Source organism: Pinus tabuliformis, chromosome 6 (assembly GCF_031772625.1).
Source record: "Pinus tabuliformis cultivar Carrire ecotype Pingquan chromosome 6, CPIR1, whole genome shotgun sequence".
NCBI lineage: Eukaryota > Viridiplantae > Streptophyta > Pinopsida > Pinales > Pinaceae > Pinus > Pinus tabuliformis.
In genome coordinates this window covers 791,541,628-791,552,012 of record NC_142292.1, presented here as the reverse complement: position 1 = coordinate 791,552,012, position 10,385 = coordinate 791,541,628, and the positions used below count along the sequence as shown (strand labels likewise).

General features: G+C 37.5%; 1 protein-coding gene and 1 long non-coding RNA gene across 2 annotated transcripts; both read right to left on the bottom strand.

Moving 5' to 3' along the window:
* Positions 1–6,888: 6,888 nt before the first annotated feature.
* Positions 6,889–7,281, bottom strand: LOC149261154 (uncharacterized). The gene is made up of 2 exons (XR_016248393.1): positions 7,187–7,281; positions 6,889–6,980 (listed from the first exon to the last, which is right to left on the bottom strand). It is a non-coding gene; the product is annotated as an uncharacterized LOC149261154 (long non-coding RNA).
* Positions 7,282–7,403: 122 nt separating this feature from the next.
* Positions 7,404–8,530, bottom strand: LOC149261153 (protein kinase STUNTED-like). Its single transcript, XM_089367954.1, has 4 exons — positions 8,227–8,530; positions 7,896–8,056; positions 7,667–7,743; positions 7,404–7,575 (listed from the first exon to the last, which is right to left on the bottom strand). Exons 1-4 carry the CDS (start codon positions 8,528–8,530, stop codon positions 7,404–7,406), a joined length of 714 nt encoding a protein of 237 aa, XP_089224080.1.
* Positions 8,531–10,385: the final 1,855 nt, after the last annotated feature.

Below are 10,385 nucleotides of genomic sequence, written 5' to 3'. Positions count from 1 at the left end.
CCAAATTGTTGATACTCCAATGGAAAAAGGGAAACCTCCCTCTCACATTATTAAAACCAAATCTGAAAAATCATTTGACTTAGAGGCGGAAATAGGTAAATTGAAGATATCCATCCCCTTATCCGAACTGGCCAAACATGATGTGTATAGGCAACAAATTCAAAGGTCACTTCAAATGCCAGAGGTAAAGGATGATGTGAATGTTCTTGATGATCAACCTGAGCTGCTGTTTGGTCCAGAAGTTAATGGAAAATCAACATATGGATCTGTCTTGCCCTTTTATGTCAGTTTACATATACATGACAAAGTCCTGCACAATGCCATGTTTGACTCAGGTGCTTCACAAAACCTTATCCCCAAAGCTGTAATGGAAAAGCTTAACCTTGATGTTACAAGACCCTACAAAGATCTATTCTCCTTTGACTCAAGTCAAGTCAAGTGTTTAGGCCTCATCAAAGACCTATGTGTCTCCTTAGTCCAATTTCCTAACAAGACAATCCTCATGGATGTGGTGGTTGCTGACATTCCACCAAAGTATGGCATGTTATTGTCAAGATCTTGGGGAGAAAAACTCCAAGGATCCCTCCAATTAGACCTCTCTTATGCCACTATATCTGTCTTTGGGCAACCAAAGAGACTGTATAGAGAAACACTGATGAAATATGTGGTAACTAATGAGAGCAAGCCTGAAAATTTTCCCATTTACTCAATCCATTCTGATATGGATTCTTTCATTTTATTTAATGATGAAATAAGTCTTCCCATTGATGACAAGTCGTTGGCTTCAGAACTGAACACACACATCAATGAAGAATCAGTTGCCCATACTGATAAAATTGTCAAAATAATCAAGGCAACCATCTTACAAGAAGAACCTCCCCAAACAGAAAATTCAAATCCGTCCACTGCAAAAATGACTGAAACTCTTGACACTAACCACAAGCAAGAAATCACATGGTATTTAGAGTTTGATGGCTCTGTCAACAAGTTAGGAGCGGGGGCAGGTGTCTGGATTCACAATACACATAACAATCATGCAGAAGGCCATGCCTACAGACTAAATTTCAAATGCACTAATAACATGGCAGAGTATGAGGCTCTCCTCTTAGGCCTTAAACTGCTCAAAGCTCTAGGAGCTGCAAAAGTATCCATTGACTCTGATTTAATAATACAGTAGATGAAAGGTAATTTTGTTACCAATCACAATAGAATGAGGGCCTATAGGACTGTTGCCACTACTATACTCAATACATTCACTGAATCCAAGCTTGCCAAAATTTCAAGAGAGCATAACATTCATGCACACAGCCTAGCCACTTTTGCTAGTACATGCAAGCTTCCCTTTGAGCCAAATCATCATTTTACTGCTGAGATAAAACACAGGCCCGCTGTCCCAAATAATGTTAAAGATTGGCAAGTGTTTGAGAATGATGCCCAGATTAACAATTTCCTCACTCTTGAGCATGAGTTTTCAAATATTAACATTGACATGGATGCTATGACAGATGAACAACAGCAAACGAATGAAAATCAGCAGGCTGTAACACCTATAACGGCCAAACAAATGCTGAACCCAACTGTTTTTTATAATACAAATATAGAAGAGCTAAAACTGATGCATTTGGAGGAAATAGCCGAAACAGAGGCCGATATCGTTGATTTGAAAGATAACTTACTCCCTGCTGGCCTCACTCCGTTGGAAGACATGTTTGATGCTAATGATGTTCGCAAGAAACCAAAAATGCAACCCCTAAACGCTACTATAGAAGAACATAACATCGGGACAGCAGAGAAGCCCAAAATGATAAAATTATCTAAAAATTTGCCACCTGATCAGAAGCCCAAATATGTTGATTTGTTCAAAGAATTCCAAGATGTATTTGCTTGGAGTTATGAGGATTTGAAATCCTATGACACCTCAGTAATCCAACACACCATTCCCTTAAAACCAAACCAAAAGCCCTTCAAACAGAAACTGAGGAGAATCAATCCTATGCTTCTCCCTTTGATTGAAAAGGAAGTGAAAAGAATGTTTGAAGCAGGTATCATAGCACCCATCAGATTTTCTGAATGGGTATCCAATCTTGTTCCTACAAGAAAAAAGACAGGTGAGATTAGGCTATGCGTAGACCTAAGAAATTTAAACCAAGTCTCCCTAAAAGACCACTACCCATTTCCCAAAATGGATCATATTCTACAGAGAGTAGTGGGATCATCTAGAATTCTTTGCTAGATGGCTTTCCAGGTTTCAACCAAATATTGGTTCACCCGGATGACCAAGACAAGACAGCCTTTACCACACCGTGGGGAACATTTAAGTATGTGAAGATGCCATTCGGACTTAAAAACGCTGGTGCTACCTTTCAAAGGGAAATGGATATTGCATTTGCCAAAGAAATACATGATTTCCTAGTTGTATATCTTGATGATCTAACCCCTTTCTCTAAATCTGATCAAGAGCACCTGAAACATTTGAGGCAAATATTCATGACATGTAGGAAATATGGCATTTCCTTGAACCCCAAGAAATCCCTCTTTGGCCTTCAATAAGGCAAACTCCTTGGCCATATCATATCAAAGGACGGGATTAGAATTGATCCTGAAAGAATCCAAGCCATTCTCCAAATCCCATATCCAAGAAACATAAAAGAGTTGCAAGCATTCCTGGGAAAGATCAACTTCCTAAGGAGATTTATTCCAAATCTAGCTGAGCTGATAAGACTGTTAAGCAACATGTTAAAAAAGGATGCCAAGGTAAGATGGTCTCTTGAAACCAAACAAGCCTTTGAGGGCATAAAATCTACCTTAACCCAAGACCCTGTCCTCACAAGTCCACAATTTGATAGGGACTTTATCATATTTTCTTTTGCATTTGATCACACCATAGCTGCTGTTCTTTTGCAAAAGGATGATCAGGGAGCTGAAAAGCCAATTGAATTTTTCAACCGAGCCTTAAGAGATGCCCCTTTGAAGTACCCAATCATGGAGAAGCAGGCCTATGCCCTGGTCAAAGCAATCAAAGATTTCCGAGTGTACATTTTATATTCGCATGTGATTGCCTATGTCCCAAATGCTGTTGTAAAAGACATATTAAACCAAGAGGGATTAGAGGGCAAAAGAGGCAAATGGATTCAAACATCCTTGAGTATGACATAGAAATAAAACCAACCAAGCTCATAAAGGGACAAGGTTTAGCCAAACTGATGTTCGAAACAAACTTTCAAGCCTTAGACATTAACCAATTGGACAATGAACAGGAGCTGGTGACTCCACAGATCAGTGAAACCTTTTTGCAATCCCCATGGTATGCTGATATATGCTTTGTTTTGTTAAACCTGTTTGCTCCTCCAGGATTATCCAGAACTAAGAAAAGATTTTTAAGAATGAAGGCTTCAAAGTTTTGTGTCATAGATGGTGCATTATTGATGGTATATAAAAGGGATGCAGGCCCAACCTGAGCTGCTTCGATACCTAATTAGTATCTGGGACATAAATCGAGAAATATTCATCATCGGTGACCAGGAGCTAGAGTTAGAAACTTCAGGCATCAGGGAAAATTTTAAGAACCCCCCCCCCCCCCCCAAATTTATAAATATAATAATTGGGCGAATCTCCATGGTATATAGGAAAAATGGAAGGCGATTTTATCAATAATATAATATGTATATATAATTTTCTGGCGAATCTCTCACCAAGCATGGCGAATATTTTACTCAATTATAAAATCTCGTAAGAACTTGGCAAGTCTTTCACTAAATAATAAAACTTTGTAAAGTCCTAGTGAATTTTAGCATTGTGAACTCTTAGAGAATTTTTTGAAGAAGTATAAAACCATATATGATAAGAGCCACATGGTGGCAATATCACTATCTTTTTTCACATTTCCACGACATGGAACTTGTCTATAAAATTATAAAAAACCAACCAGGAACAGGAACAACTCAAATGCTTTGTGAGAGCTAGTCTAGAAAAAAGCAACAAATAACATGTCGGCAGAATTGTTCATCGGTGAGCCGCTATTTCGTGGGCAATCTGTAAAGGAGCAGTTGGATATCATATTTCCAAATCCGGGAAAGCCTTTCCCATCCCTCACAAGATTTGTTAAAAATGTTGGGTGTCTAGAAGGTGTGGATTTGCTGAAACAAATGTTACAAGTGGATGGAAACAAAAGAATAACAGCTAATGAAGCTTTGCAACATCCATACTTTCAGTCCTACAGGACTATAAACAGCTGCCATAAAGATTAAAAATGGAAATCAGCTACAAATCTCTTGATGACAACACTATCAAGATAGAGGCCGATGCTCTCTTAAAGACAGAGCTGCTGGAAATGGAAGCAGGTGCTATGAAGCTGACACTAGTAAAAGATGGGACAGCACAGCTTCCCATAGTGCATCCCACTCTGGGACAATCAGTTTTTTGATGTTTTGCAGATTGGGTTACAGTCTTGCAACTTGTTTTGGATTTGTCACCAACCTGATGTTTTGCTTCTAATTTATTTTCATCTGGTGATAAACAAAGTGTCAATCTTTTCTCAGGATAAAATAGTATTCTTTACAGACATATTAACTTGGCTGAAAAGTCCAGGACAATATGAACAGGACAGCTTCCAGGTTTTTTTGAAGATTTCTCCTATCAATTTACTGCCGAGGGTTTTCTGTGATTTCTTGCACTTCTGAAATTTAATCAAATTTCTACTTGAAATAAAAGTTCAGAAGAGACTATATCACTAATGTTAAACACACATAATTGAGAAGCCGATATGAAGCATTGTTTTTTTGGGTGTGTTACAACTTTGGTGACCATGCAGCTCAGTCATTGCATGTTCAGTTTGTAACTCCACCTTGAAAGAGTGAAATGTGTGGTGTAGGATAAGAAGCTCTCTGTTAAGGCGCAATTGTTTTTCCCCAAAATTCTAATATCCAGATTTTATCTTGTTCATGTCTGTGTCAGGTGATGTTTCTTTTCATGTGCATGTGTTTAGTCAGATATAAAATACTCAAGTTCTCACCAGCCTGGGCTACAGTGGCCATTCTGATGATCTATTTCATACTCATTGCATTTTTCTAATAAAATGACATTATATTCATTTAAATTATGTGATTGAAATAGGGATACAAGAGCTTATTTGTATTTGAAGGTCTATAAGGCAGAGTATAAGCTCACACCAATCCTTGTTATTCTCTGCAAGAGAAAATCAGTTTCTATTTCACTCCTCAATAACACTGACTAAATCTCAGTTTGAAAATCAGTTAAATTAAGAAGACTAAATCCCAGTTTGAAAATCAGTTAAATTTAGATGAAATTACTCATTCAAAATCATTTGGATGAGGAAATTGTCAAATAATTGTAAGTTGTCGTCTTAGAGAACATGAAGGGAGCACATTCGTCATATTCTACCAACTGCAACATACCTACCTTCAATGCACTCTCTGTAAGGACCATAACGGGAGCAAATGTGGACCCATGTACAAATTTTTACTGTCTCAGGGTTTGTTTCGTCCTGTGACTACTAGGTTCGTTAGTCCTTCACATAACTATTAGTCCTTCACATAACTCTCCAACAAAATGAATCCAAGAGTGGAATATAGACTCTTTACACGCAATTTATTTTCTAGAAAGTCTATACAGAGAAATGAAAGTTGCAAGTATAAGAATTATGCTTCAAAAATGAATTTTCTTGTGTAGTGAGCTATACCAAGGGTATGCTTTTGCAAAGTTTTATAACAGAAAAATTTGTCAAGAGGAATTTATTAAGGAAATCTCTTGTTAGAAATGAAATCCAGTTGAGTTGAGATAAAGTCCATAGTTACAAAGAAGTATTGTTGTGGAAAGCAATTCCACTATGACATTCCTGTACATTTTAATACAATATAAAAGGAAATTGATGTGATTTCCAAGCTACTTGAATCCATTGAACACAGAGAGAATCAGTTGAGAACTGATGAATGAACATGGAAATCGATGTAATTCCTAAGCTACTTGAATCCATTTTGAACACAGAGAGAATCAATTGAGAACTGATGAATGAACATGAGATGAAGCAAAAGGACACTATCATTAAGCTAGTCGACCCTGAAATTGAAGAAAATGATCATGTCAAACAAATCTACTAGCAGTGTACTAATAACGGTAAAATCGACTTGCAAGAAGAAAGTAACTTATATACCACATTTGTTGGAAAATGAAATCAATCAAAAAATGTTCTAACCAGAGATGAAGTTGATTCAAATGAAAGAAGTTCAAATCAGGGTGAGGTGAACCCAATAAATGAGATGTCGATAATCCCAGGAAAAATCAACTAGCAACAATGAAGGAAATCGATTGAAAATAATTAGTTAATTCCATTGTTAAGATTTCAACTTGGATATCATTTGTTGCCCAGGTACATTCTCTTGGAGAAATCGACCTGCATGTTAGGATGTAAATAAGTTCCAATTAAACAAAACATTTTTATTTGAGGGGAATTGAGGTCCAAAAGAGCAGAGTTCTTGGCAGAGGAACAATATAACTGCAAACACCCATTCAATGTTATTGTTCAATCCCCTAGTTTTCATACAATCCTTAGCTATTCTTTGAGGTCTAGCATAATACGTCACATTCCTGGCCATATAAGAATATGAAACCACTGTGGCCATGGGAAACTTATAAAGCAACCATAAACAAATGTATTGCTGGCAACAAAACTCACTTCTTTTAATCTTGAATTAAAAGCTTGATGAATTGCTACATCGGCACAGTCCGTAATCTTCCAAAGAATTGTTTGTTGGCAAAATGCCCACACTATGATCTGTGCTACTAAGTGATACCGTATCATCATCCACCCCAAGCATGGCAAGGGTGAGATGGGTTTGTATATCATGCCCCCCCTGATTTTCTACAATGTCATCCTCATCTGAAGTATCCATATCCTTGATCATTGTATTCTGGCACCACGCCCAGTCAGTCCTCTCATCTTCTCCTTGTAGTAGTTTTAAAATCTGCCATTAATCATATCTTGGTATTAAAGAGTAAGCAGAGATGAACAGATGTGGTTAACATAGAGTGTTTTATAGCTAAAAGAAAATGTAAGAGAAATTGCACCCTAAAGTAATTTTTGCAGGTAAAGAATACCCTCAAAAAACACACGAGGTAGTAAAAACAAGCCCCTGAAGCATATAGAAATGAATAGAGGAAGATAAATTACTCGGCTCATGCAAGGACGGTAATGAGATGTTTCCCTTAGACAAAGCGTAGCAGCAAGCATCATTCTATGCATTTCATTTGTATCATAAACATTTGTCAGCAAGACTTTCGATATTCCCATCCTGTAAGAGTGGTCTTGCCTGGTTTCAACATTTACAGAAGGTTAAACATGAGCCCCTAATAAGGATAATCAATATAAATAAACATGAAGAAGAGAGTCAACTGTAAAAACCAGGACTTACCCACATAATCAGGCTTTCTTGACCCTTGGGACTTGCTGTATCAATTGGCTTCCTTCTAGTTATTAGCTCAAGAAGGACCACACCAAATGCATACACATCCGTCTTCTCATTAACCTTTCCATAAACAAAGTATTCTGGAGCAAGATACCTGTCAAACTACAATCACAATTAGTGAATTTACAAATTGGATAGCTTTAATCTGAAAATGGCCAATCGAAACTGGGAAGATGCTTACATACCCAAATGTTCCTAAAACATCGCTGCAAGTGATATATGAAGATGTTGGTGCCCACCTTGCTAGCCCAAAATCTGACAACTATTATAATAACACGCACATTAATTCTGTTGAAATTTTTCATTAGTGCAGAATTCCAAGTTTCAGTTTACAAGTCTAGATCACTAAGATCTCTTCAAATACTGAATTGTGCAATTTAGTCTTGATTCTTCTTGCAGTAAAAAGATTTATACCTGTGGTTCAAACTCTTCAGAAAGCAAGATATTGGAAGACTTTACCTCTCCATGAATGACAGATTGAGAAAAGCCATTATGCAAGTAATCTAATGCTTCAGCAACTCCTACAGCCACTTTTAATCGCACTTTCCAAGGAAGTATTGGCTTTTCCTCTCCTCCTGAAAAATATATACATAGTCAATAGCTAGGACTATAATCAAATCTCAGAAAAGAGAAAATGAAAGACCCTGCCATACAATACATAACACTATGATGCTTAAAACGTACTACTGCTTAATATTTCTACACGATTTCATGATTCTTAAAATGCAATACTTTGAGTATATACCATGGAGATTCTCTTCAAGGTTTCCTCTGGATACAAAATTATACACCAGAAGGCGGTTAAGGCCTTCTGCACAGTAACCGATAAGTGTAATGACATGGTTGTGCTTCAATAGAGTAAGAATCTCAACTTCAGAAAGAAGCTCTTGCTTTGTTTTGGATGATGAATTCAAGATTTTCACTGCCACCGATTGTCCATCAGGAAGAAATCCTCTGTACACCTTATTGCAGCCTCCTCTTCCTATAAAATTCCCTGCAAGAATAAGGATGTTACATAATTGAATTGAGTTCACAAGGTTAATATACATTTCAAGGGAAATTTCCCATTCAAAACAGAAGCACAGAAATGAAAAACTCCATGAGGAAAACTACAAATGCAACCTGTTGAAAAACCAGAAGTAGCAGATTGCAACTCCTGATATGTAAAATGCCTGCAGGTTTTACTTAGACAAAGGAACTCTAATCTCCTTGCCAAACAATTTTCTTCCAGATCAGAATCATTCTGCTGACTGCAAGGAAACCCTTCTTCTTTAGAGCATGCTTCAATTGGTGCTACCTCATTTGAAGACTAAGCTTCATGTTCATAGTTGCAAACCTTCTGCATAATCTGTCCTTTCAAATGAAGCTCTCCAGTTGCCTGTGTAAGCCTATTTGGCAACTGTAGTGCCCATTCAACTACAGATGTTTGTTTTGATGTAGACTGTGGAGTAGGAAGCTTGGTCAGTGAATCGGCTCCACGTAAGAGGGGCCATCCAGGTACTGATTCTCCTTTCTCTGTAATCAGTCCCGAAGTCGCCCTTTTGGGAACCTTTTGGTTAAGAACTACCCACTACTAACCAGTTCTCATGGATGCCATAACAAAAGGGAGAAGCATGCCAAGGAAAATGGCATGAGTAAAGAAGAAATTGAAAAGGAGATTTATGAGTTGAAGGAGAGATTCAACATAGTCAAAATGAGGCTTGAAAGAGAATACCAAAGGTAGAGATGGGACCTAAGGAAGAAGGCCAAATTACTTGTCAGAAAAAAGATTTTAAGAGGAAGACCCCTAAAGCTAGAAAGCTAGGGAGGAAGATGAAGCACCTGTTGAGCCTAAAGTTGAATTAGTTCACTATTTTGAACCAGAGCAGGGAATAGTCCTTGATGATGAGGAAGATGTTGAAGAGAGACTATTAGAGAGTCTCATGGACTGCATAAAGAGTTCAAATCAACATGGATTTGTTGATAGAAGATATGGTGGAAAAAGCATCATAACAGTAGAGGGAGCTACACAAAGAGGATGTCAATGAGACAATAAATGAAAGTCTCATGGGAGGTTAGCTAGAAGTGCTCGTAACATATATACCATATGGGGCTAAAGAGCTTGGTGATTATGATACTGATGCTATGTGTATAGATGCAGATGATAAGGATTTTCGAGAGGGACAATCATTCATAGTTGTCATAAGAATAGAAGAAAGAGAAGGAGTACCTTCCTAAAGCATGGAAGGAAGACAAAATTTGATGTTGGAGGCATCAGAAGAGGCCAGGTAACCTTTTATTTTTAAAATTGGTGAATTTTATGTGAATGCATGCTTTGCATGTGAGGAGAATGGACAACTGGTCCAAAAGGAGAACGAGAGCACTAAATTGATCCAAGAAATCCAAATTGAGGTAGTAGATGCTAGACAATCCTCAAGGAAGGATGAGTTTCCAAAAGGAAAAAACAATGCATAATGAAGCCAAGATAACCTTGCAAGCAATTTTCAGAAGTGACCATGGATCCTAGCAGCCATGTGAAAGATGGATAACAAAACCAAGTTTATGTTAAGACAAGGAAGGAAGCAAAATTATCCCTCAAATGTCATTAAGGAGGAGGCCTTGAACAATCAAAGAATGCATCTATAAGAGAGAAATTGTAGAAGAGGGGATGAACAACATCATGATGCAATGTTCTTTAGAGATCGGTTGATCAATCCAAGGTTTAAGGATTGGCTTGAGTAACATTGTTCAAAGAATGCAATCAATAAGACAAAGGTGTCGAGCTTATTGCTGCAACTGGAGAGCTTGGTTCAACAACAAGAATTATGAATGTTGGCACCCAAGGTATAGTACAATTAACCACAAAGAGAGACTCATTGTACTTAGTTGTAATATATAGACTGTTGTATAGACACTCTATATAAC

What these genes read in the sequence shown, in the direction of transcription:
- LOC149261153 (XM_089367954.1), bottom strand. Translation starts at nt 8,530, where the DNA reads ATGTATATTAACCTTGTGAACTCAATTCAATTATGTAACATCCTTATT. An exon ending in CCTTGAAGAGAATCTCCATG is followed by an intron (nt 8,057 to 8,226) that starts GTATATACTCAA and finishes TATATTTTTCAG; the next exon opens with GAGGAGAGGAAAAGCCAATA. An exon ending in GATGTTTTAGGAACATTTGG is followed by an intron (nt 7,576 to 7,666) that starts GTATGTAAGCAT and finishes GTAGTTTGACAG; the next exon opens with GTATCTTGCTCCAGAATACT.